The sequence below is a fragment of the Melospiza melodia genome, chromosome 28 (genome assembly GCF_035770615.1).
Source record: "Melospiza melodia melodia isolate bMelMel2 chromosome 28, bMelMel2.pri, whole genome shotgun sequence".
In the NCBI taxonomy this organism is placed as follows: Eukaryota; Metazoa; Chordata; class Aves; order Passeriformes; family Passerellidae; genus Melospiza; species Melospiza melodia.
This window is the reverse complement of record NC_086221.1, coordinates 2,575,593-2,601,317: the sequence shown is the minus strand read 5'-3', so window position 1 is coordinate 2,601,317 and position 25,725 is coordinate 2,575,593. Positions and strand designations below refer to the sequence as shown.

At 60.0% G+C, this 25,725-nt stretch overlaps 2 protein-coding genes across 2 annotated transcripts; both read left to right on the top strand.

Annotated features, from left to right (window-relative positions):
- The first annotated feature begins 1,008 nt into the window (after window positions 1-1,008).
- CSRP1 (cysteine and glycine rich protein 1) lies at window positions 1,009-17,127 on the top strand. The gene is made up of 6 exons (XM_063177851.1): window positions 1,009-1,135; window positions 7,998-8,110; window positions 12,797-12,965; window positions 13,971-14,097; window positions 16,015-16,108; window positions 16,746-17,127. Exons 2-6 carry the CDS (start codon window positions 7,999-8,001, stop codon window positions 16,820-16,822), a joined length of 579 nt encoding a protein of 192 aa, XP_063033921.1. The 5' UTR covers window positions 1,009-1,135; window position 7,998; the 3' UTR covers window positions 16,823-17,127.
- Window positions 17,128-22,302: 5,175 nt separating this feature from the next.
- On the top strand, window positions 22,303-23,750 carry PHLDA3 (pleckstrin homology like domain family A member 3). Its single transcript, XM_063177899.1, has 2 exons — window positions 22,303-22,735; window positions 23,062-23,750. Exons 1-2 carry the CDS (start codon window positions 22,384-22,386, stop codon window positions 23,181-23,183), a joined length of 474 nt encoding a protein of 157 aa, XP_063033969.1. The 5' UTR covers window positions 22,303-22,383; the 3' UTR covers window positions 23,184-23,750.
- The last annotated feature ends 1,975 nt before the right edge of the window (window positions 23,751-25,725 follow it).

The following is a 25,725-nucleotide window of genomic DNA, read 5'->3' as shown; positions in this document are numbered from 1 at the left end:
TTGGAAGGGACCTCAAAGCCCATCTTGTCCCACCTGTCCTGCCAGGGACACCTTCCCCTACCCCAGGTTACTCAAAGCCCTGTCAAACCTGGCCTTGGACACTTCCAGGGATGGGACAGCCACAGCTTCTCTGGGCACCCTGTGCCATGGCCTACCTACCCATATTGTACAACAATTCTTGCTGAAGCCCTATGAACTCCTTTTTATCTGTGGAGAAGCTGCAGTAAGGCTTCCCTGGAGAATCCTCTTCTCCAGGTGAACACCCCCAGAGGGGCTCCAGGCCTGGAGCAGCTCCGTGGCCTCCTCTGGGCTCTTTCCAGCAGCTCCAGCTCCTTCCTGTGCTGGGCCCAGGGCTGGGGCAGCTCTGCAGGTGGGGCCTCACCTGAGCAGGGCACAGGGGCAGAATCCCCCCCTGCCCTGCTGCCCCCTGGGGGATCAGCCCAGCACAGGGGGGTCTGGGGGGCCAGAGCACGGGGCTGGGGCTGAGCTTCTGATGCACCAGCACCCCCATGTCCTTCTGATGCACCAACACCCCCATGTCCTTCTGATCCACCAGCACCCCCGTGTCCTTCTCATCCACCAACACCCCCATGTCCTTCGGATCCACCAGCACCCCATGTCCTTCTGATCCACCAACACCCCCATGTCCTTCTCATCCACCAACACCCCCATGTCCTCTGATGCACCAACACCCCCATGTCCTTCTCATCCACCAACATCCCCATTCCTTCTCCCCAGGGCTGCTCTCTGTCCATTCTCCAATCTTGCAACTCTTTTAACTTAGAGGAAACGGCCCAGCAGAACAAACCAGCGCCGACACATCGGGCAGCGCTCCCGCCGCCCGGAGCCAGCCTGGGGCTCTGACCCGGAGGATCCCGGCCCGGGTGCTGGGATGGGGCTCCCGGGCAGCCTCAGGAGCTGCCGGGGCCGCTCGGGCCGTGCCGTCCCCCCCGGTCCGTGGCATCAGCGCCGCCCTCCGGGCCCGCCCTGCCCCGCCAGCGACAAAAGCGCCGAGCGGCGCCGGCCCCGGCGGCTCCGACACCGGCAGCGGCACCGACACCGAATCCCAGCGCCGAGACCGGCACCGAGCCCGGATCTGACACCGAGCCCGACACCGAGCCCGGCCCGGCCGCAGGTGGGTGCGGGGCCGAGGCGGCCGCCGGGTCCCGCCGAGCGCAGCGGAGCCGCCTCCGCCTGCCCTGCCGTGCCCGGGGCTGCCTCCATCCCTGCCCATCCCTGCCCATCCCTGCCCATCCCTGCCCATCCCTGCCCTGTCCTGAGGGTGCCCCATCCCCGCGGCCGCAGGGGGGTGCGGGGCTGGGAGGGGCTCAGCCCCCCGTGTGCCCGCGGGGTGGGCACGGAGCCCCCCGCGCTGCCCGCGCTGCCGCGCACATGGCGGGATGCGGAAGCCAAAGCTCTTGCATCAGATCGGTGCCACTCGCTCACTGCCAGGGAGCCTGGGCAGCTCTGCTGGGGGCTCGGGTCGGCTCGCAGAGGAGATTTGCACTGCTGGGCACCGGGCTGGGCACAGGCTCCAGCACAGCTCCAGGCGCTGCTTTTCAGCCTCAGAGCCCTCAGCCCGTGGGAGGGGGTTCAGGAGCACCGGGCAAAGCCTCGGGTTGTGCCAGGTTCCTGTGTCAGATCTTCTGTCTTTGCCTGCATGAGAAAGGGCCAGTGTTAAAATAGTGTAAAGCGTGAGACTGGGTTTGAGCCAGGCTGCTCCTCCTGGCTCTGGAGCTTGCGGAAGGGTGAGAGGAGAAGCCCTGCAAGGAGCAACTGTGCTCATTTGGTCTGATCCTGCTGGAGCAGAGCAGCCTGAGATCAGAGCTCCCCGGGGTCTGCAGCTTCCCCCGGAGGGGCAGCGGAGGGACAGCTCTGATCTCTGCTCTCTGTGAGATGGGACAGGACTGGAGCTGTGTCAGGGCAGGGTCAGGCTGGGTATCAGGAAAGGTTCTTCCCCCAGAGGGTGCTGGCACTGCCCAGGCTCCCCAGGGAATGGGCACAGCCCCGAGGCTGCCAGAGCTGCAGGAGTGTTTGGGCAGCGCTGCCAGGGATGCCCAGGGTGGGATTTGGGGATGTCTGTGCAGGGCAGGGGCTGGGTGTGATCCTTGTGGATCTGCTCCAGCTCAGGATGTTCAGTTGTTCTGCTGGGGGTGAGGCTGGCAGGGTGCACTGGGCCCTGGGGAGGATTCACCCCTTCCCAAGAGCTCAGGGCTGTGCTGCTCCAGTGGGGCACGGGCTCTGTGCCAGCCTCTGCTGTCCCCTGGATCAGGGGCTCTCCAGTCAGGTTGGCAGTGCCTGAGAGCGTCTGAGCTCAGCCCCCTGCTCCTGCAAGGGGAGGATGTGACCAACTGGGGCATTTCAGGGCTTTGGGGAAGCTCAAGTGGGCTCAGTCCAGTGGTGGATCTTGATCCCTGTGGGAGTCAGGAGCTTTTGTTAGCACCCCTGAAAATGCTGTTGCTTTTGTTCTGGATCAAGTTGGGATTTCATGGAGAACCCTGCTTCTAAAGAGACACAATCTCAAGCTGCGCCAAGGGAAATATAGGTCGGATATCAGGAAAAAGTTTTTTATGAGAGTGATAAAGTTCTGGTGAAGTTCTGAAGAGAGTGATAAAGCCTGCCCGGGAAGGTGGTGCAGTCACCATCCCTGGGTGTGTTAACAAAGCCTGGATGTGGCACTCAGTGCCAGGGTTAGTTGAGGTGTTAGGGCAAGGGTTAGGCTGGATGATCTGAAGGTCTCTTCCAGCCTGGTGATTCTGTAAGCCAAGCCTGGGAGCTGTGTGTGCAGGCAGGGGCCCGTGGCTGTGAGAGCTGTGTCTGGCCGGGGGCTCAGCTCTGTGCTGGCCTCTCTCAGGCCCCTGCTCTGCACAACCTGAGGCTGCCTTGGTGGCAGAATCATTTGATTGCTGTTGGAGTCAGGCCTGACTGCTCTTGGAGTCACAGAGCAGATGAGCCACATGTGAGCATCACTCTCGAGCTCAGAGTCTCTTGACTTCTTCCCTCCTATCCCAGCAAAGCCCTCAGAGGCACCAGGGGCATGATGTGATCCAGCTGCATCTCCTGGGGCAGGTCTGTGATTTCTCCCTGGTAATTCCCAGTGGTTTTCCATGTCTCTGAGCTCAGCAGCCTCAGGTCCCCGTTCTCTTGCTCACCAGTTCAACATCACTGGGTCACACATGACCTTCACTTATCCTTGTTTATGCTGTGGGTGGCCCAGAGTCTGCTCACATTGCTGCTCCTCCCAGCCCATGACACAGCAGGGACAAGGGGACAGCTCTAGCTCGCCCCTTGTAGAGCTGTGCCCACCTGTGCCCAGGTGATGGGGAAGCTGCTCTGGGACAGTTCCTGGCTGCCTGGGGCAGGGTCCCCATGGCTCTGACTGCAGGTCCCCATGCTGAGCCCCTGGTGCCACATCCCCAGAGCAGGGGATGTTCCCTGCTCTGTCCCTGGGAGCTGCTTCCTCTCTGCTCTGCCCACGTCTCATCTGTCTGGGTCCCTCTTGCTTCAAATTTCTGCCCATTTTATGGCCATGCCAGCTGCTCTCTAACTGGAAGGCTCTGCTCAGACCTCTGGGCTTGGGGCTCCTGCTGTGGCTTCCTCCCCTTTGACTTCTCCCTTGCCCAGGGCATGGATTAATTCTGCCTGGACTGCTATGAACATGCTTAGGAGTGAATTTTGTGTATCACTGATGGTGCTCTTGTCATTCACTTGTTTTAACGCTCTCATTTGGAAAAAAAGAACTTTTTATTTGGGTCAGTACAAGTCTGCTGTTCCTCAGTGATCTCCAAGCACAAAGTGATTGTTCTGCCATTAATTACTGTAGGATTTTAGTAGGGCACAGACACAGGGAGATTGTCCAGCTATAGCAGAAGGTTGGATGGTTGAGCTGACATCCTGGTGGCTGCAGGGATGTTCCTGGAGTGACAGCAGGTCCTGCCCTGCCCTGGGTGCTCCCATGGAGCTGCATCCCCACAGCCACAGGCCCTGCTCAGCTCCAGCAGCTCCCACCCAGCTGCTCTCAGGATGGCAGGGCTGAGTGTCAGCTCTGGGGGCAGCGACAGGAGCACACTGAAAAAGAGGATGAGTGTGTTTGTGCTGCCTGATGGCTGCAGCAGCTCACTGCTTCCTCTCACAGCCAGTGCTGACATCCCAGAGCACCAGGACATCCTGGATCCATGCTGGTTCAGTGTGGCTTACCCTGCCTCCCAGGCTGGTGCAGCACAGCACTGTGACCGTGTTCACAGGGGTCCCAGGATGAGGGAAGAGATGAGGATCTGACTCCATGTTTCAGAAGGCTTGATTTATTATTTTATGATACATATTATATTAAAACTATACTGAAAGAATAGAAGAAAGGATTTCACAAGAAGGCTAGCTCAGAATAGAATAGCAGAGAATGATAACAAAGGTTTGTGGCTCGGCTCTCTGTCCAATCCAGCTGACTGTGATTGGCCATTAATTACAAACAACCAACACGGGCCAATCACAGATGCACCTGTTGCATTCCACAGCAGCAGATAATCAATATTTACATTTTGTTCCTGAGGCCTTTCAGTTTCTCAGGAGGAAAAATCCTAAGGAAAGGATTTTCCATAAAAGTTGTCTGTGACACAGCACCTCTGAAACGTGTGTGAGCCTGAGCCTGGATTTCATAGAGCCACAGCCAGGTTTGGGTTGGAAGGACCTCAAAGGTTACCCAGTGCCACCCCTGCCATAGGCAGGAACACCTTCCACCACCTCAGGTTGCTCCAGGCTCCATCCAAGCTGGTCTTTGCTGGAGAGCTGGACTGCTGCAACGTCACACTCTGGAACTGGGGTCAGCCTTGGTTCTGCACAAGCCTCCCCATGTCTGTGCTCCCCACGGTGCAGCTGCTGCTGAAGGATGGGATCTTGGTTTGGGGCCTCTTCCCTTATCTGTGGTGGATAATGGAGTGGCTCCATGGCCAAGCCCTGCTTGGCACTGAGAGTGGTGTTTGTAGAGCTCTGGGTGTGTTTGCTGGGAGCTGTGGAGCTGCAGGAGGAAGGAGAATAATCTTGGTTTGTTTTGGCAGCCCCTTGCCTGTGCTCAGTGAGGTCATTGGCTCTGGGATTGTCACCTCCTGTTCCTTATTTTGCACGGGGCACAGAGTGACTTGGAGAAGTGTGACTGTGGTGACCAAGTGTTGCAATTGGGCAAAATATGCAAAGCATTCTGAAAATAATGTTGAAGGGATGTAAACACTCTGACATATCTTGAGTAGCCATTCCTCAGGGAATTGGGAGGGAGGATCTGTCTGGATGGCAGTTGTGAGGACGTGGCTGGTCAGGTTCAGGCACCCAGAGCAGGGATTTCCTATCCCTTTTTTTGCTGCTGCTGAAAGCCTGTAGCACAGATTTGGGCTGTGTGTAGCCTGCTGGGCTCGCAGCACGCGGGGGTGGTTTATTGTGGATTAACAGGGAATTCTCAGCAACTTAAATCTTATCTCATGTTTTCTCTGTGTCTGGCTGTGAGCCCTCACAGGGATCCCCAGGATTGATTTCCATGGTCTCTGCCCTCAGAAAATCCATCCTGGTGTGTGCCAGGAGGTTTTGCTGGGATGTGGCTTTGCTGGGGCTCTGTTTGTGCTGCATGGTGAGAGTCACCTGCTCAAATCACGTTTAATCACATCGTTTAAACTGAGTGGAGGCACCTGCAGCCTTCCCGTGGTGGATTGAGGAAAATCAGCAGCAGCAAAAGGGCTGGGGCTCCTGTTGTGGCAAATGTCAGGTGAGCTTCACTCACAATCAGATTTTCTCCTCCTTTAGGCTTCCAGGCAGCTCAGGGCAAGGTGTCCCCACTGCTGATCTCAGGGTAGCCTTGGTGTTCAGGACAAACCAAGTTCAGAGAGTTTGAATACCACATCTTCCTTCAGCGCTGCTGCTCTGAGGGGAACAAACGTGCTGTGGAGGCCAAGGGAGCAGCTGCTCGCACACCATGGGGTGCAGCTGTGATGTCCTGGCTCTGGGCTGCCCCACAAGCAGGGCTGGCAATCCCAGAGATGGGGTCTGCCAGCTGGGGGGGCAGTGATGTGTCTGTCGTTCCTGACTGGGATCTGACACAGGGGCCGTGAGCTCCCAGCCCATGCAGGGCTCAGGGTGCTGCTGGATGTTTCTGCCCTCCAAGGAAACTCCCGAGCCAGGTCAGGCTGTCCTGATGGAGGGGAAACAGCAGGAGAGAGCAGCCTGTGTCCTTTTAAGGCAATCCAAAGGCTGGGACTGGGAGGATCAGGCTGGAAGGGAGGGGTTTGGCACGGTGGGGAGCCCAGCCTGTGGAGAGGAGACTTCCCAGCTGCTGTGAGCACAGCCCAGACACGCTCCAGCATCCCGGGGGCCAGCACAGCCTCCCCAGCCCTGCCCTCCCCTCCTCTGTCTGTCTGTCCTGCCCTGAGACCCGCTGGGCGCCTGGGAGCTGTGCCCAGGGTGCAGTGGGGTCGGTTCTGACCCTGCCCTGGTGGCCAGGCTGGGATCAGTTTCCCTTTTCCTGACAAAATGCTCTCACACAGGGAAGGTCTTCACTCCCCCTGGCCCGGGAGGTGCAGGGATCCCGCTGTGCCTGTGAGCCCCTGGTGCTCCCATCTCTGCCTGGGGCTTGCACAGCCCCAGCCCTCAGGGCTCAGCTCCCCCGCCCCAGCTGGGACAGCCGCAGGGCCTGGGGCTGGAGGTGACCCAGGACCGGCTGCAGTGGGGGCTCCTGGTGTGCCCTGCAGACCCTGCTCCCGCCCTCATCTCCACACAGCTCAGCTGAGGGGGGGGATGAGATCCAGCCCACAAGGTGGGCTGGCAAATCTTGTACTGGGAAAGTGGGGTTTGGTTTTGGAGACCCCTGCCCTGCTTTAGCTGTTAGGGGTCAGGAAGCACATGGTGACTTGTGCTGCCTGTCCCCAGAGGGGAGCAGGATGGAATTCCAGAGGTGTTGATGGAAAGAGGCCCCTGGAGACCTCTCAGGCTGTAGCTTGTGCCTATTGACCTTGCTTGTATCATGGGCCCCTCCAAAATGTGTTTTATTGTCTTTGTAGCAACCCCTGGTGTTTGATCCTCCTTGGCTTCCTCTTGGCCACGCTCAGTGAGCCCGGCTCCCTCAGAATCTCCTTGCAGGATTTTGTTGTATGAATATTTCAAGGTTTATGGTCTTGACAAGTGTCAGGGCCCCTCTGGGCTGGAGCTCTGCTGCTCCTGTAAGCAGCTGACAGTATTTTGGGGTTATCTGCAGATCCAGGGGCCTCTTGATGGTGTCTCATCAGACACAGTTTAGGAATGAGAAGAGAAATAGAAGCATTTACAGCCTGCTGAGGAGCTGGATGGTGCCTTAGGCTGGAGCTCAGGTCCTTGCCCTGCTCTGTCTTCTTGCTCTCATGTTTTCCAGGCTGTGACTCTGCCTGCAGACCTGGGGGAGACTGAGAGTGCAGGGAGTGCCTGGGAGGGAGGCTCTGGTCAGGCAGGAGCTGGTGGTGCTGTGGGAGCTGTGCCAGAGCTGGGCTTTGGTGGTGCCAGGGGCAGCCCCGGCTGTGCCCTGCCCTGCAGTGCCTGAGTTTGGTCAGGGAGGAGGAGCTGGCACTGTCCAGGGCAGCAGCAGCTCTGTCACTGCAGCACCAAGGTGACAGTCACCCTGGCCATGGCAGGGGTGGCAGCAGGGCTGTGACCTGGGGAGGTGCCTGGGTGGCTCTGTGGGTGCTCTGTCCCAGCATTGTGCTGCTCCCCCCTTTTCCTGCCACTGCCAGGAGCTGTGAGGTCCCACAGCTCCAAGGCAGACAGGACCAGTGCTCCCTGGGCTGCAGCTGGCACTGCTGGGGCCCTGAGTTCCAATGCTTCTGCCCTTCCCTGCCTTTGGGGATCTCAGGCCCTGCACCGTGTGCCCCTGCAGGCACTGTGGGTGCTCTCTGCACCTGTGGGAAGGTGCTGGAGCTCCAGGCCTCCTCTGGCTGCCCCATCCCGGCCCCACAGAGCCCTGGCCCTGCTCCTGACTCTGCTTTCCCCTGCAGGATGCCAAACTGGGGAGGAGGGAAGAAGTGTGGGGTGTGCCAGAAGGCCGTGTACTTCGCTGAGGAGGTGCAGTGTGAAGGCAACAGCTTCCACAAGTCCTGCTTCTTGTGCAGTGAGTACCTTCCCTTCCCTTCCCTTCCCTTCCCTTCCCTTCCCTTCCCTTCCCTTCCCTTCCCTTCCCTTCCCTTCCCTTCCCTTCCCTTCCCTTCCCTTCCCTTCCCTTCCCCTCCCTTCCCTGGCCCCAGGGAAGGGCCAGGCTGGGTCCCCTGCTCTGTGTCCAGATGTTCAGGAGCCAGGGGGTGGCAGGAGGGTCCCAGCAGTGGTGGCAGGTCAGGAGGTGGCACGTGCCATGCAGTGCTGCAGGAGGGGCTGCCTCTGGCCTGCTCTGTGCCTGTGCCACACTAAAGGTGGCTGAGCCTGGGGAGCTGCCATGGAATCTCCTCATGTCTGAGGGGATAATGGGGAGGAGATCTTGTCCTGGCCCTGGTGCTGATGGAAAGCCTCCTGAGCAGTGCTGAAGCATCACCCCAGCCTGTCTGCAGGTCCCCTGTCACTGAGGGTGTCTCTGGGCTGTGTTTGGACCCAAGTGCCACCTCTGGGGAGGGGCAGCAGGGCAGGACCTGGCCGCAGGTGATGCAGTGCTGAGCCCCTTCCTCTGCCCCCTCTGCAGGATCCTACAGACGCTGCTGGGGTCCTGCTGCAATCCCCAGACCCCCTCCCTGCCTTTGGGGATCCCATAGCTGGTGGTGTTGCAGTGCTGAGAGCAGCTCCTTAAACCTGGGGAATCCAGAGGGGCCACAAGAGGTTCGATTCAAAAGTGAGCAGTGTCCTCAGCCTGTGTGGTACCAGATCACTGTCCTCTGTCCCTGGAGACTGTCACCTATCAGAACCAGTGGTTCTCCTGTGCCTACAGGAGATGGGGCATGGAGCAGCCTGGGCTGGTGGAAGGTGTCCCTGCCCATGGCAGGGGTAGGACAAGATGAGTTTTAAGGTCCCTTCCCACCCAAACCTCTCTGGAATCCCGTGGACAGGAGCACACACGTTGTCTGTGTCTGTGATGGCTCCTTGAGACATTGATCTGTCATTGAGCAGCAGAAGTGCATCTCCAGGCTGGCCTTGCAGCGGGGCCCCGCTGAGGTTTAATGTCCCCTCAGCTGCTCCCAGTGCCCTCAGCATCCCATCACAGCAGGGGCACAGCTGGGGTCTTTGCCATGGGGGCAGCAAGCAGAGGTGGCATCTGGAAACAAGGCACACTCTGGAGCTGATCCCTTCCAGCAGGAAACTCCAGGGCCCTCATGGGATGATCCCTGTGGTGCCCCTGTGCCCACCCAGCCTGGCTGCAGGACCTGCCCAGCCTGGCTGGGCACAGCTGGCACAGCTGGCACAGGAGCTGCTGCTGTGCCTGTGCTCCCTGCAGCATGGCCAGGAGCTCCCATCTGGGGCAGATTCCAGGCTGCAAACCTGCTTTGGCTGGAAGGGCTCAGAGGGAGTTGTTGAGGTGTTTCCTGGGCAGGATGAGGGCGACAGGCTGGGTTTGTATGGCAGCTGCTCTGCAGAAGGAAATCCTGTTTGTGCTTTAGCCTCAGATAAGGAGGGTGGGAGTGCTGCCCTCACCCCTTGTGCACACAGCTGTTTGTCAGGGAAATGCCATGGGATGCTGGGCAGGCCTCCAGAGCCATGGAATGAGGTCCAAGGCATTTCTTCCAGGAGGGAATACACAGCCAGAGAGGGGAGGAAGGTGCCCCGTGTGTGATCGTGGAAGCAAATGCCCAGGGAGGGGTCCTGGGCTCAGGGCTGCTGTCCCTGTGCTTGGCAGGCATTTGTTTTGCCATTCCACATGTACCCAGCAGCTCTGCCTGTCCTGGCTGTGCCTCGTGTGCCAGCCCACCCTGCTGCCCACTGTTCCCAATCTGTTCCCAGGCTGTGGATGGTGCTCCTGAGCTCCTGCATTCCCAGCCTGTTCCCCAGTGCTGCATTTGGGCCCCATCAAGGAACTTAAAACCATTATCTTTAGGGGAGAATAACAAATACTTCAACCAGATCTGCCAAAAACATCATCTAAAAGGAGCCAAGCCTACCACAGTGCATTAGAGCTCAGGGAGCAGCTTGGTGATTGACTCCTGGCCGTGGTCCAGCTGCCTGGGTAGTGCAGCAGAAACGAGCTGGAATGAGCCCCATGGCCTTGGAAAGCAGAGGCAGCTCTTGTTTAATTGTTTTGGGAGCAGCTCAGCTGCTCTTAGAAAAACAAAGGGTCCTTAACTCCTGAGTGCAGTGCCCTGGAATTTCTGCAATGCACAAACCCGGGGGCTGGGTAAGAAATTTTTCTGTTGCCTCTCAAAGCTCTGAGAGTACAGATGAGGGACTGTGAAAGGTTGGGCTGGAGCTCCAAATCCATCCAGATCCCGCCGAGACCGTTCACTGCTGCCCCCGGGCAAAGCTCACACAAACCCCTTTGAAATGCCAGCCAAAGTGCCCAAATTCCTTCCCGATGGTGTGGCTGAGCAGTGTCACCGCAGGGCAGTGCAGGGAGCCCAGGAGCAGCCCAGGAGCAGCTTTGCAGTCAGTTCCCTGCTCTGGTCTCTCCCAGCAGGGATCTGTTCTCCATCCCAGCTCCTGCTGTGGTCAGGGCATGTAGCCAGGGGAGGACTCTGCCAGAGCCTCCTTAGATGGCAGGAGATGCTTCCCTTTCCTCCTCCTTGGCCCAGCAGAGGCACACAGGGTTCTTCTCCTGGCTGTATTTAGTCATGCAAGGGCTGCCTTCTGCCCCCGCTCAGTTTGTGCTGCTCCAAGGGGAGAACTCTGCTCTGTTTGCATTCCTGTGATATTGGGAAAGGCCCAGGAGCTGCTCTGCTGGCCCAGAAGCTTCTGGAAGCCTCGACATTTAAGGCGTGGAGAGCAGGCTGGGGGAGCTGTGGCAGCTGCAGCTGGATGTGTGTGGGGCTGGCTGCCAGCGCTGCAGGCTCTGCCCCAGGGGTGCCACCCTGCACAGGGCACAGGGACACGGGGCAGCACCTGCAGCCTGGGTGCTGGGGCCGGCTCTGCCTGGCAGAGTGAAATAAACAGGGCAGGAGATCCTTCTGCTTTTTAATGCCTTTGTTAAAAATCAGCTCCCGTGGGATGAACCGACCGGTCACGCTTAGGCCGCCGCTGCTGCTCCCGGGAGGGGCATGGAAGAGGAGGAAGAGTGCAGCTGTGTCTGCAGGCAGAGCTGGGTTTCCATCCTCACCAGAGCATCAGGAGAGTCCCAATTTTTTGGTTTGACATTTGAGGTCCTCTGTCCAGCCAACATCTTTAGGGTTGGGTGAGAGGTAAAAAGGGTCTTAGTGGATACTGGATTGTGTTCCTCACGTGCAGACATCACTTTGATCCATCAATTCCGTGTTGGCTCGTTGTTTTTAGGGGTTTTTGCTAGGTTTGGTGAGGGGTTTCTTCATTTGCATGCCAGCCCCAATGTCCCCTGCTCTTCACCATCCAGTGCCATCCTCCTGGAAGCAGCAGGTGCCACCCAACAAAAGGGGGAATTCTTAACCATCAACGACAGGTAGTTAACGAAAAAGGTGATTACAACAACAAACAGTTAGAACTCCACCCTGGCAGCAACTATCCCAACCTATGAACTCTTAAAAAAATGGGCAGCTGTTCTACTCACAACACAGATGGTTTCAGAAGGGCTGGGAAGGAACGGGGCAGCTGTGGGCAGAGCTGGGACAGGAGCTGGTACTCCAGGACCTTATGGGGGTTACAGAAGAGAGGCAGAGTGACTTTAAACGCAGGCAGATAATGACTGGGTAATGGGGGATGTTTTAAAACTGAAAGAGGAACAATCTAGATTAGATATAAGGGAGAAAGTTTAGATTAGATATAAGGAAGTAATTCTTTACTCAGGGTGGTGGAACATTGCTTCCCAGAGCAGCTGTGGCTGCTCCATCCTTGGAAGTGTTCAAGACCAGCTTGGATAGGGCTTGCAGCAACCTGGGATAGTGGAAAGTGTCCATGGCAGAGGGTTGGAATCAGGTAATCCGAATTGAAGATCCCTTCCAACCCAAACCAGTCTGTGATTCTATAGAAACCTAAAAATCAAGAGAAGGCCTGAGCCCCGCACCAAGCTCAAGCTCAAGCTCTGGGTGGGCTCAGCAGGGCCCCTGAGCCTGGCTGCCATCTCCTCCAGTCTCATCTTGCATCCCACATTGACCCCCAGGGCTCAAACACCCGGCTGGGTTAGTGTTCCTCACCTGAGACCCCCCATGCCCACCCCAGACCCAGGGCTGGGGTGTCAGGGGAGCCTTTCAGCTCTGGACAGGTGACTGTGCCCAATGTGTGAAGCCCTTGCAGTGCCTCGGGTGTGGCAATGGCCACAGGGCTGCTCTGGGATGGCTCTTGGTCCATCCAAACACCATCAAAACCACATTGGCTCACATTTCTCTGCCCCAAGTGCTTCCTGCTGTGGATAAGGCGTGGGGCTAGGACATCCATCCCCAGTGATTCCTAGGGAAAATTCACCCCCATGGTTTCAATGCAGCTGCAGGAGAGCAGCGCCCAGAGGGTTAAGGGAGCTTTCCTTCCCTTGGTATCACCCTGTTGGCTTTGATGGTTGCTTCCTTTTAAAGCCAGACGCCTCTCTTGTTGTGATCCTTATCTGCCTGGTTTGCATGTGCTCCCTGCAGCTGGATCCTGGCGAGGCTCTCCCTGCTCCTTGAAGCTCCTTGAAGCACAGCTGTCCCTGTGAGGGCTTGTTTTCCCCAGCTCATTAGGAGCTCTGCAGGAGCAGGCTGATGCCACTCCCTCCCCTCTGTTCCAGTGGTCTGTAAGAAGAACTTGGACAGCACCACCGTGGCCGTGCACGGTGAGGAGATCTACTGCAAATCCTGCTACGGGAAGAAGTACGGCCCCAAGGGCTACGGCTACGGGCAGGGAGCTGGGACCCTGAGCACGGACAGGGGAGAGTCCCTGGGAATCAAATATGAAGAGTGAGTTGGAGCCTTGTTTTCCACACTGGGGCTGTGGGCGCCTTCTCCCCACACCTGTCCCGTGGTGCTTGGCTGTGGTGCAGCCTGTGCTGAGCTCCCAGCAGTGTCCATGGGCTGCCTGGCCCCTCTGCTGCTCCAGGGAATCCCACTGAGCCCTGTTTGGTGTGTGGGGTGGGATGGGATGGGATGGGATGGGATGGGATGGGATGGGATGGGATGGGACCATGTCCCCATCGCCTGAGCACACTGCCCAGCCCTCCCAGCACACAGCCCCCAGGCTGAACTTTCCATGGGGCTCACTGTTCTGGAAGTTCCCTGTGACCGTGTTCACAGGGGTCCCAGGATGAGGGAAGAGATGAAGATCTGACTCCATGTTTCAGAAGGCTTGATTTATTATTTTATTATATATATTATATTAAAACTATACTAAAAGACTAGAAGAAAGGATTTCATCAGAAGGCCAGCTAAGAATAGAAGAAGAATGAATAACAAAGGCTGACCGAGACAGTCCGTACAGCTGGACTGTGATTGGCCATTAATTAGAAACAACCACATGAGACCAATCACAGATCCACCCGTTGGATTCCACAGCAGCAGATATCATTGTTTACATGTTGTTCCTGATGCCTCTCAGCTTCTCAGGAGAAAAAATCCTAAGGAAAGGATTTTTCAGAAAATATCATGGCTACAGTTTTCGACACTGGGGCTGTGGGCACCTTCTCCCTACACCTGTCCCGTGGTGCTTGGCTGTGGTGCAGCCTGTGCTGAGCTCCCAGCAGTGTCCATGGGCTGCCTGGCCCCTCTGCTGCTCCAGGGAATCCCACTGAGCCTGTTTGGTGGCTGGGATGGGATGGCACATGTCCCCATTGCCTGAGCACACTGCCCACTCCCTCCCCCAGGCTGAACTTTCCATGGGGCTCACTGTTCTGGAAGTCCCCTTACAAACTGGGCTGGGATTTGGGATCCACCTTGCATCCCTGATCATGAGCTCCCTGCCACCCACAGGGGCCAGCCCCACCGACCCATGAACCCCAACGCAGCCAGGATGGCCCAGAAGGTGGGAGGATCTGACGGGTGCCCCCGCTGTGGGCAGGCCGTGTACGCGGCCGAGAAGGTCATCGGAGCTGGGAAGGTAACGGGGATGGGGGGCACGGGGATGGGGAAATAGGGATGGGGGGCACAGGGATGGGGGGCACAGGATGGGGGCACGGGGATGGGGGGCACAGGGTGGTGGCACAGGGATGGTGGGTATGGGGCACAGGGATGGGGAAATAGGGATGGGGGGCACGGGGATGGGGGTCACAGGGATGGTGGGCATGGGGCACAGGGATGGTTGGCATGGGGCACAGCATGCTGCATGGCAAGGACACTTCAGAGGGGGTCCAGACCTGCCCTCAGCCAGGGCTGAGCTTGGCTCTAATGCCATGTTCACCTGGAAGCCTGGCACCAAGAGGAGATGTTGGCATGCCTGGAAGCCAGGCTGTCCAGGCTGCAGCTCTCACAGACTGGTAGATGGGGGACAAATACATTTTACGTTAAATATTTCTGGCCCTGCTCAGCAGAGGCCACAGTGGACATCCTGTGTGATGTGCTGGGAGGGTGAGCAGTGACATGTGCCATGGCCAGTGTCCCTGGTCACTGAAAGGTGCCTCTTTCTCCCCTCTGTGCCACAGGCCAGGATGCTGTGGCCAGGCTTTGGGGCAGGCAGTGAATTCCAGTGGTCAGCACTGCCCACAGCTCGGGCAGGGTGCTGGAGTGTGGCCATGGGTTTGGTGGATGGTCCTGGGGCTGTTCTGGTGGGGCTGGGTCAGCTCAGGTTTGGTGTGAAGGTCTCTGTCACAGCCCTGGCACCCCCTGTGCCAAGCTCATCCCTTCACCAGGGTTCTTTGCACCCTGAGCTGTGACCTGGTGCCAGCCCAGCTCCTCTGCAAGGCCTGGGGATCCCTTCTGCCCTGCCAGCCCTGGCACCCCAGATGAGGCCCCTGCCTGGAGCTGCCCTCCCCGCAAGGTCAGGCACATGCAGGGCCTGTCAGGGACACCAGGCCAGGCTGCCAGGCTTTGTGCCATGGGGACAGGGTGGCCATGCTGGGACAGCCTCCCTTGTGATGAGGCTTCACTCCCTGGCCTGGCTGGGCTCTGTCCTCCTGGGGCTTTGTGCTTGTCCCGTGTCCCCAGAACAAGGAGGGAGTCAACAGAAGGAAGGGGCCCCTCAGCATCATCACCCCCCAGCTGGCTTGTGATGGACACGTTGGGGGTCAGCCCAGGGTCAGGAGCTGAATTTACCCTTAAAACCATGATCTGGGCTTCCCGGTCAGCTTCTGGCCCCAATGTTTACTGAGAACCAAAGTTGGTGAAGCAATTACATCAAAGTAGACCCACAGAGGATTCCAGAGCATGTATTTCATGTGCTAATGTTTGCTGGATGACTGCATCCCATACCTCCTCCTCCAGCCCATGAATTTCACATTTTCTTCCAAAAAAGGTTTCATGTTTTCCCAAGTGTTTGTTTAAATTCCTCGGTGAGCAGCTCTGGCTACTTAAGGTCTGCCTGAAGGCTGTGAGCTCATTTATCTCCAGGGGACTGCTGGAACCATGGGGGGTTATTTTTAAACACTGTCTGGTTTTGGCATTTTTCCTCTCTGTTTTCTGCCTTCCTTGGAGCTGTGGTTGTGTGGGGCAGTTGTCCCATCCCTGCTGCCACCCGTCGTGGGTTTCAGCTGGACAATGGGGGGATTTATCTCACTGGTTAAGAGAAGGCAGTCCCCAAAGAGGGGAGAAATTATTGTAGAAATTACTGCACAAGTGACTTCTTAGTGTTGGCATAAAGGTCTCCACAGCCAGATCAGCACAGGAGCAGTGCCCACACCTGATGTTTCCTCTCTGTATTTTCCCTGTGGGACTGGGAGTGCTTTCCAGGGAAAAGCTTTTATCCTGTTCAGAGCTCTTTGCCACCCCCTTTGGATCAGCAGCAGGGCAGGGAGCCTGGCTGGTACCAGAGCCTGGCTGTGCTGTCCCTGGGCTCTGACTGGGCTCTGCCCCTGTCCCACAGTCCTGGCACAAGTCCTGCTTCCGCTGTGCCAAGTGTGGCAAGAGCCTGGAGTCCACCACCCTGGCAGACAAAGATGGGGAGATCTACTGCAAAGGTGAGCCCCACCTTCCCTGCTGGCTTCTCCTGGGCTCTGAGGGCTGGGGGGGACAGGACCCAGGGGGATGGATGGAAGCTGGGAAGGGGTGAAAGGCCCCAGGGGGATGGATGGAGGCTGGGAAGGGGTGAAAGGCCCCAGGGGGATGGATGGAGGCTGGGAAGGGGTGAAAGGACTCAGGGGGGTGTATGGAGGTTGGGGATAGGATGGGGGTGAAAGGACCCAGGGGGATGGATGGAAGCTGGGAAGGGGTGAAAGGCCCCAGGGGGATGGATGGAGGCTGGGAAGGGGTGAAAGGACCCAGGGGGATGGATGGAGGCTGGGTGGGGGTGAAAGGACCCAGGGGGATGGATGGAGGCTGGGAAGGGGTGAAAGGACCCAGGGGGATGGATGGAGGCTGGGAAGGGGTGGGGGTGAAAGGACCCAGGGGGATGGATGGAGGCTGGGAAGGGGTGGCCCAGCAGCTGCTTTCAGGACAGACTGTGCCAGCCACAGAGCTGGGGAATTTCCTGCTGAGCCAGGGCCTCTGTTTGCCCAACAAATCTGGCAAACCTTGTCGTGGCCAGGCAGGGTGTGCCCCTTGGAGGGACCCACTCCTGTGCCAGCCTCACCCGTGTCTCCCTTCCATCCTGTGCAGGTTGTTACGCCAAGAACTTCGGTCCCAAGGGCTTTGGCTTCGGGCAGGGCGCCGGGGCACTGATCCACTCGCAGTGAGCCCCAGGGCTGAGCCCTGCCCTCGCCCAGGGCTGTGCTGCGCCGCCCGCCCCACGCCGCAGTGAGTGCCCCCTGTCACCCCTGTCACCCCCCGCCACCGCTGCTTGGCAGCACCAGCCCCTCCTGCCCTGCCCCGGCGCTCCCCACAGCCGGGGGGTGCCAGCCCTGTCCCCGTGGGGTCCTGCTGGGGCAGGGGGCACGGGGGGGGCACTCCCTGGCTCTGCAGAGAGGCCCCGGTGCCCGAGTCCCGCCCGTCCCGTGCTCAGCCGTGACACCGAGCAAGCAATAAAACATCAGCGACATCAGAGCCTGGCCCTGCCTCTGACTGCGCCGGGGGCTGAGGGCCCGGCTGGGGAGGGGTTTGCAGCCCTGGACTGGAATGAAAGCCCAATGGCAGCAATGTGTGGGTGCAGTCTGACACGGCACGGGCTCCCCCTCTGCTCCCACCAAGAATCAGCATGGAATGGTTTGGATTGGAGGAGACCTTAAAGCTCATCTTGTTCCACCCCCCGCTAGCCCAGGCTGCTCCAAGCCCTGGTGAAGACTTCCAGGAATGGGGATATCTGTTCCAAAAGCAGAGGTTGATGCTGGGAGGCCAGGACAGCCCTCCTGGGTGTGTTGGTAGCACCACACGTGTGCTCAGGCTCTCAAAACCCCTATCAGTGCTTTAGGTGGCACCTCTCCAAGAGATGTGCCCAGCAGTGCCAAGTAATTAACAGCTTTTCACCTACTCCCTGCTTTTTTACAGCTTGTGGATCATTAAGCCTCCAGTTTGGCAGCTGCCCAGGTCTAATTGGTTTCCATCTAAACTCTTCACTCCCTTTCTGTGATTCTTCTGTTGGACTGGTGGGACAGACTCGGATCAGCCTCTCTGCAGCTTAGGGACTCCACAGGCAATTGAGTTCTGGGGTTTTTAAAGTTATAAATATTGTGGTTGAGCAAGTGAGATGGGGAGTGTTCTGAGAAGCACAACAGAGGCAGAAATCCTTTTTTTGGGGCAGGACTGGGGCTCCTCTATCAACCTCAGTGCTTTCTCCTGTTCATCACACCCTCAGCTTTACATGATGTTTATGAAATACAGATGGGGAGTTGCCATCTGCAAAACCTTTACCATCTCCAAAACCTTCCCCCTCTAGAGTCCAGCAGGACCCACTGCTCTGGGCTGTGGGGTGGCTGGGATGAGGGCTCTGGTGTGGGGGGCAGACAGCCCAGGCTCAGGAAGGGCTGGGAGCTGCAGCACAGAGGGCTCAGGTACCAGCCTGGTGGGGAGACCCAAACCTGCCTCCCTTGCTTGGCAGAGGCCCTGCTGCTCCACCACAGAGGTGAGGGGGCCTGTTCTGGAAGCTGCTGCAGCGATGGGGGGTCAAGAAGCTGCTGCCTTCCCTGTGAGCATGCAGGGGATGCTGTGCTGCTGCTGCTCTGGCACCTCAGCTGGATGTGCCCCAGGTAGGATCGTGCCCAGGCAGTGCTGGTTGGTCAGTAAAGCTACAGTGAGTATTTTGTCCCTTCCTCATGCAGCTGTAGGGGTTCTGTCAGAGAGAGGGGAGGGGAGGGGAGGGAGCGCCTCTGCTCCGGAGCCAGGCTGGGAGAGCTGGGGATGTCACCTGGAAAAATCTCCAGGGAGAGCTCAGAGCCCCTTCCAGTGCCTACAGGGGCTCCAGGTGTGCTGGAGAGGGACTGGGGACAAGGGCCTGGAGTGGCAGGACAAGGGGGAATGGCTTCCCACTCCATAGGGCAGGGATGGATGGGATATTGGGAAGGAATTCTTGGCTGTGAGGGTGGGCAGGCCCTGGCACAGGGTGCCCAGAGCAGCTGTGGCTGCCCTGGATCCCTGGAAGTGTCCAAGGCCAGGCTGGACAGGGCTTGGAGGAATCTGGGACAGTGGAAGGTGTCCCTGCCACGGCAGGGGGTGGAACAGGATGGTTTTTAACCTTTTAACCTAAACCAGTTGATGGTTCTATGAGATAGTGACATTTCACATGTGATGGACCCCAGAGAGGCCAATTCCACTTGGAGGCCTGGTCAAAGCCAGGAGAAAATGCTGGATTTGGTTTTGGAGGGCCATGGATAGATGTAGGTTGTAAGGGACCAGCAGAAACCTTAACTGCTTAAGGCAGGGTTCCAAAGGTCAGGTTGGTCAGAGCCTTTGGTGTCCACTCAGGTACAGGAACCCTCTGAGGATGGAGGTCCCACCACTGGGGATCCTGTCACAGCATTGAGCCACACAAGCCTTGGAAGGGTTGTTTCATCACTGGAAGGATGGTCAGGCCCTGGCACAGCTGCCCAGGGCAGTGCTGGAGTCACCACCCCTGGGGTGTTCCGAAGCCCTGTGGGATGTGGCACATGGGGACATGGGATTGTGGCAGTGCTGGGGGAGTGATTTGAATCGATGATCTTGTGACCTGGGAGGGATTTTCTAACATTAATGATTCTTTGAATCCCTGCTTGTCCTGTTGTGCCCCTGTGCCTGGTGTCTTGTGTCCTTTTGCCAGGCAGGGCCATGTCTCCACAACCTTTCTATAGACAGTGGAAAACTGAAGTTCAGCCTCCCCAGGTCCTCTTTTCTCCTGCCTGGTGGGTCCCTGCTGAGCTCCCAGCCCCAAAGGTCCCGGATAAACCATGTCCCAGGACAGGGATCATGTCCTGGGGGTTTGCCCTGGGTGCCACACTCCTGCTGACCCTGCCCTGGTCACTCAGGGTGGCTCAGGGAGGGACAGAGCCCACCGTGGGGACGCCAGGATGGGATCACATCCCGACAGAGGCATGAGGGGGGCGGGAGGAGGTGGTGGGACATGGCCCAGGAGAAGCAGGGTGGGATTAGAGGTGCTTTTTGGGCACCTCCTGCCCGAGCTGGAGTGGGACAGCTCTGACCATGCTACCCTCTGCTGGCCAGCAGCACGGCAGGGCCCAGCCGAGTCTGCTCACCTGTGCCAGGTACTGTCCAGCTCCCCCTCGAGGCAGCAGAGCCGCGCTGAGCCCGGCAGCTCCCACCCTTGGGGGGCTGCAGCCTGGGGAAGGGGCTGTGGCACCCACACCTGCCCTCAAGGGACAAACCAGCACCCTGGAGCCTCGAGGTGATGGCACCGCTTGAGGGGTCAGAGTGGAGCCCCCAAGCCCCACGGTGAGGGGGGATGTCACCCTGTCACCCAGCCCTGTGGGGATGTCACCTCGGGGCGGGGCTGAGCCCCACAGCACCGTGAGAGGGGGTGTCACCTGCCCTGAGGGCCCGTGTGGATGGGATGAGCCGTGGGCAGCCCATGGAGCAGAGCAGAGCCCTTGGCTCACCCACAGCCTGGCACAGCGGGTCCTGCCGGGTTTGCTGCAGGGCAGGAGGTGCCATGTGCCCCCGGGCAGCCTGGCAGAGTGAGAGCCCTGCCCCTGCTGTGTCTGGGGAGATGGGAGTAGAGAAGGACGTTCCCAAAGCTCCTTCACACCCGGGGCTGCAGGACCAGCTCCCTCCCTTGGCGGCTGGTGCCTGGAGGAGCAGTGACTGTGGTGAGCAGAGGGGCAGGGGTCTCGGGCAGGGACTGGCAGCCCTTGGCTCTCCCCCGAGCTGTGAGGATGGAGCTGGAGCTGGATGGTGAGCCAGAAGTGCCCACGGACATCCCAGCTTACCAGAACAGTGACAGTCCCAATACTGCTCCCCCCGAGCTCCCAGTGCTCAGCATCCCTGAAGCTGAGTGTTAGCTGTGTGTGGGAAAACAGCCTTGCTCTGCCAGGGGAACCCACAGTGCTCTGCCAAGGGAACCCACCCTGCTCTGCCCCTTCCGAAGCACCGGGGTGCTCGGGGTGACCTCCGTGGCCGCCCCACGTCAGGAGCCCGGGTCTCCTGGGACAGCCGGGATCTCTGCCAGCGTGGCGAGGTTGGCCTCAGGGAGCACGAACCAGTTCCTGGCTCCGCCAGCCGCCCCGCCCTCTTAATGAGGGATAATGAGGTGCATCTCATCAGCGCTGCAGACTTGCCCGCTGGCCACGGCGGCTGCCGGCAAAGCCCCCGGCAGGGAGCGGAGCGATGGAGGGGCTGGGGCAGGAGGGGACTCCGGCCGGGGCTCTGCGGGGCTGGGGTCTGCGAGGGCTGCAGGAGCAGGGTGGGCGCTGTGTGCCAGGGAGACAGCGGCTGATCCAGCCCCCGTCAGTGACCCCGGGAGGATTTCGTCCCATTGCAGACCTCATCCGGGTGAAGGACCCACTCTCACAGGCAGGGGCACATTCAGCTGCCCAGCCAGCTGTGACCGTCACCCCCCGTGGCAGCCCGCATAAGTCCCCAGGTGTGCCCCCGGCAGCCCGGCCCGGCCCGGCCAGGGGAACCCTCGGTGCCAGGCGCTGGCACAGGAACAGACGGTGCTGCGGTGGCCGGGAACGAGACGGGCTGGAAAGGAGACGGCGCTTGCCGGCAGCGGGGGGAGGATCAGGCAGGAGGACCGGGCTGCGCTGCCCCGGCCCCGCTCCGCGGCTCCTGCACAGGTCACAGGGCTGGGGATGCTGCTCCTCGCTGTGGGACAGCCTGGGCGCTTCAAACCCCCGTCTCAGGGCTTTGAGGGATGGGAGCTCTGTGAGCTGAGTGGTGGCCCGGCACCCTCGAGTGACTGACTGGGGGGTGGGTGGCTGTCAGGGGTTGTCCCCATTGCTGCTGTTCTCTGCCTTTGTCTCCTCCTGGGCTGCACTCGAGGCCCCCAGAGCCCCTGCCTGGCTGGTGCTGCAGGCACGGCCTACTGTCCCAGCTGGCACTGCACCCAGCAGTCCTTGCCCTGGCACTGCAGCCCATTGTGCCTTCTTGGCTGGCACTGCACCCCAGCCCCCCTTGGCCGGTAGCACTGCACTCTGTACCCCTGCCTCGCTACGCAGAGCCCCCTGCACCCTACAGCCCTGTGCCCGTGGGGCCGCACCCCCAACACCCGGTGCTGCACCCCCAAGAGCTGCTCCTGCCCCTCCAACATCTGTGCCTGCACCCCGGGCGGTCGTGCACAAGTCCCCGAGCCCTGCTCCATCCCGTCCCTGCACAGCTGCCATGCAGCCCTGTCCCTCACACACGCTGCAGCGCTGCCATGCAGCCCCGTCCCTCACACACCCTGCACAGCTGCCATGCAGCCCCGTCCCTCACACACCCTGCACCGCTGCCATGCAGCCCCGTCCCTCACCCCGCCTGTTCACATGAAGGCCCCGAGGCCGCGCCTGCCCTCGGGCACCCCAGAAGCTCCTCCCGGGTGAAGCGGGGCTGCGCCGGGCCTGGTCGGGCTTCGCCTGGGCGTGAAGGGAGCCTGGGAGCAGGAGGGGCCAGGCGAGGCGCAGGAATGCGAGTGGGAGAGCGGCCGGGCAAGTAGCGACAGCTCCTGCGAGCGCGGATCCCACACGCGGCTCGGGCAGGGAGCGGAGCCCGGCACGGGCCGGATGGGGCTCCCCGCGCCTCGGCCCCTCTGAGAGCCGCGGCGGGAGCGGCCAGGCCCGGGGCAGCACGGCCACCGCGGGTCCCGGCCCCGGGAGCTCGGCTGGGATTCCCCCGGCGGGTAATGCCCGGCTGGGCCGGCGCAGGGTGCTGAGGAGCCCGGGGCCCAGCAGCCGCGATGACCCCCGAGAAAGTGCTGAGGGAGGGGGTGCTGGAGAAGCGGAGCGGGGGGCTGCTGCAGCTCTGGAAGAAGAAGCGGTGCCTGCTGACCGAGAAGGGGCTGCAGCTCTTCGAGCCCAAGGGCTCGCGGCGCAAGGAGCTGAGCTTTGCCCGCATGAAGGCTGTGGAGTGCGTGGAGTGGAAGGAGCGGCACATTTACTTCACGGTGGTGATGGACGACAGCCTGGAGATCGATTTCCGCTGCGCCCAGGAGGACCCGGGCTGGAACGCCGAGATCGCCATGGGGCTGGTGCGCTTCAAGAACCAGCAGGCGATGCAGGAGGTGCGCGCCCGGCACAGCTGCCGAGCAGGTACCGCAGCCCAGCGTGAGGTCCCTGGCCGCAGGTTCCCATCCCTGAGTGGTTTGGGGAACGACAGAGGGGGTCCCGTGGAGCAGGGTGGGTCTGCAGGCTGATGTTCCCATGTCCCCCTGCACTGGCTGGAATGTCCCCGTGGATTTGGCCTCTCTGTATCCCTGGACAGGGACTTTCTAACATCCTCCCTCTGTCTGGGGTGGCCTGGGGGATACAGGGCCCTTTGGTATCCTGCACGTGGGATGGGGTGGGGAAGGTGTCTGGCCCCGCTCCCCAGTGCCCTCAGGATGCCCCAGCGGGTGACAGGAGCCTTCTCTCTGCAGTGGTACAGCTGGACACAGCCCCGGTGGGGCAGCCCCGGGAATCGCAGCTTCCCAGGAGCCGGATGGAGATGGCGCTCGGCTCGGCAGGCGCTGGGGAGAACGGGATCCCTGCGGGCAAGTGAGGTCACAGCTGTGCAGCCCGGGGACGAGGACAGTGGCCCCGGGGAGGCCGGTGCTGGCGCTGGCTCCCCCCTTGCCGGGGCAGGACAGAGGCACCGCAGGAGCTGGGCTGGCACAGCCACCTCCCCTCGGCACAGCGGGGCACAGGACACAGGCAGGGCCACCACCTGGCACTTCAGACAAGGCAGGAGGTGACATCCCTGCCTGGGGCCCCACCGCCCTTCATTCAGCTGTGTGCAGGACCCGATGCACTGCTGGGGATCCCAGGCTTCTCCTGCAGGACAGGGGATGGATGAGGCTGTGCCCGAAGGATCTGTGCCACAGGGAGCTCTGCCTGTGTGACAGTGACACTGGGACAGATGGATGTGGCTGGGCCCCAATTTTAAAAAGGGGCTGGAAAGCTGCTGCTGCAGCAGGGAGCCCTCAGCAGGGCACTGAAACGATGCTGTGGTGACACAGCCATGCTGCTGGACATTGTCTCACCCTGGGATGTCCTTGCGCTGTGGGGGAATGGTCGGGACCCCAATTCCCTGTACCAAAACTGTCCCTTAAAAGGACTTTCAGCTTCTTACCGTGGTGTTGCTTTGATTTGTGGGACCCACAGGGCACAGGAGAGCACAAATCCTGTGCAGAGCTTTGCCAGTCATGACCCCTAAACAAGCATCCCCTAGTCGGGCTCCAGAGCCCCCCAGCAGCGCCCCGAGGCTCCCCGGTCACCAGTCCCGCTGCGCCCGTGTCCCCAGGGATTCCCACGGTGGTTTGTGCGCCGGTGACGCGGGAGCAGCGCTGTGGCTCCGCAGCAGGGAGGGATGGCCCTGCCCCGACAGGCAGCGCAGACGGCAGCGCCTGGAGCCAGCAGCGCTCCGCAAGCCGGAGCCTGAGCCCAGCCCGGGGCCGGAGGCGCTGCGGATCCTGCCGGAGATTTCCCGGCCGCGTGGGAACCTCGGAGCGCGGTGTCCTTATTGCCCGGGCCAGGCAGCCTGCACCCAGCCTGAACCTCAACCTGCACCCCTTCCTGAACCCCGATCTTTACCCCAGCCTGCATGCCAATCTGTCCTTGTGCCCCAGCCTGAACCTCAGCCTGCACCCAGCCTGAGCCCCAGTCTGTACCCCACCCTGCAGCCCTCTACTCCAGCCTGTACGCCTGTACCCCAGCCTGAACCCCACCCTGTACACCTGTACCCCACCCTACACCCCAGTCTGTACCTGCACCTGAACCCCACCCTGTACCCCAGCCTGAGGGCTCCCATCCCCGTGCAGAGGCAGCACCGGTGGCTTTGGGGACAGTGGCAGGGCTCTCTGTGCAGGGCCAGGCTCGTGCTGGCTCTGCAGGAACAGGCCCTGGGTGTTCCACCCAGCAGAGCCTCCTTGGCCGGGGGGGCTCAGAGCCGCATTTACCGAGACCCCCCCCAGCTGGGGGTGCAGAGGGGCAGGAGCCAGGCTGGGGCTGCAGATGGAGCCACACCCAAGCATTGCACAGATGGGGCTCTGCACCACCCCAGAGTCATGACAGGGACAGGGGGGCTCCAGGGGTGGTGGGACCCTCCACAGGACATGCTTCAGGAGTGGTGCCCTGCGTGGACAAGCCCCAGAGCAGGTCCCTGCACATGTGTCAGGGGGAAATGGGGTGGCCAGGAAGGTGCTGCTGGAGCATTTCCAGGGCAAGGATCCCTGTCCTGGGCTTTCCCCCAAATCCCCAGCTCCCAGAGCCATGTGAAAGCCATGTGAGTATCCCAAGCCTGTGCCATGGTGGGTGCCAGGGTGAGGAGCACCCAGTGCCAGAGTGTTCCCAAAGTTACCAGTTTTATTCAGTGTGACTCCTTTTTTTCAATTTTTTCTGCTCTCTTGCCCCCTGTAAACAGATATTTTCTGTTTTCCAACTGCCAGCAAGGAACTGTCAGAGAAAATTATCAAGGAGAGCATGTAAGCACCAGCCGTGGCTGTGGTACATCACTGGGCACTGATGATGAGGCAGCAGAGAGGCCACAGAGGTGCCCCAGAGCTGGGCAGAACTTCAGGCAGTCAATGCAGGGAGGGGACAATAAGGAAACACAAATCCCTGTGTCAGTGTTTCAGGTCCAGGCAAAGTCAAGCTTCTCCATCCTCATCCTGAGCCTTCATCCAGTCCAACACACATCCAGGCTCCCTGCCTGGACCCCATATCCCCCAGGGACTTTAGAGCTCCGCAGGCCTCCAGGTTTGGGATTTCCTTCTGAGCAGACACCCACACCTGCCCCATCCTCTGGGGGTGGATTTCCAGGCTGACCCTGGAGCAGGGGCTGGGTCAGAGCCCAGGCTGATCCTGTGGGGGTGGAAGGTGTGCTGCCTTCATCTCCCCTGGGAGGCCTGAACGTCTCTGCAGAGGAAAAATCACCCCGAGACTGAGAAGCAAATAAACAGCCCAGAGAGCCAGCCAGGGAGTGGAGAGGGGCTAGGGCCAGAGGCTGGAGCATCCCCAGCACCAGGGACGTGGAGCCTGCAAAGCAGGAGAGGACTCATGGGAAGCATTTCTTATGCCCCTAGAGGTGGGGAAACGGAGGCACA

What these genes read in the sequence shown, in the direction of transcription:
- PHLDA3 (XM_063177899.1), top strand. Translation starts at nt 22,384, where the DNA reads ATGACCCCCGAGAAAGTGCTGAGGGAGGGGGTGCTGGAGAAGCGGAGC. An exon ending in CCGGCACAGCTGCCGAGCAG is followed by an intron (nt 22,736 to 23,061) that starts GTACCGCAGCCC and finishes TTCTCTCTGCAG; the next exon opens with TGGTACAGCTGGACACAGCC.
- CSRP1 (XM_063177851.1), top strand. Translation starts at nt 7,999, where the DNA reads ATGCCAAACTGGGGAGGAGGGAAGAAGTGTGGGGTGTGCCAGAAGGCC. An exon ending in CTGGGAATCAAATATGAAGA is followed by an intron (nt 12,966 to 13,970) that starts GTGAGTTGGAGC and finishes TGCCACCCACAG; the next exon opens with GGGCCAGCCCCACCGACCCA. An exon ending in TGGGGAGATCTACTGCAAAG is followed by an intron (nt 16,109 to 16,745) that starts GTGAGCCCCACC and finishes CATCCTGTGCAG; the next exon opens with GTTGTTACGCCAAGAACTTC.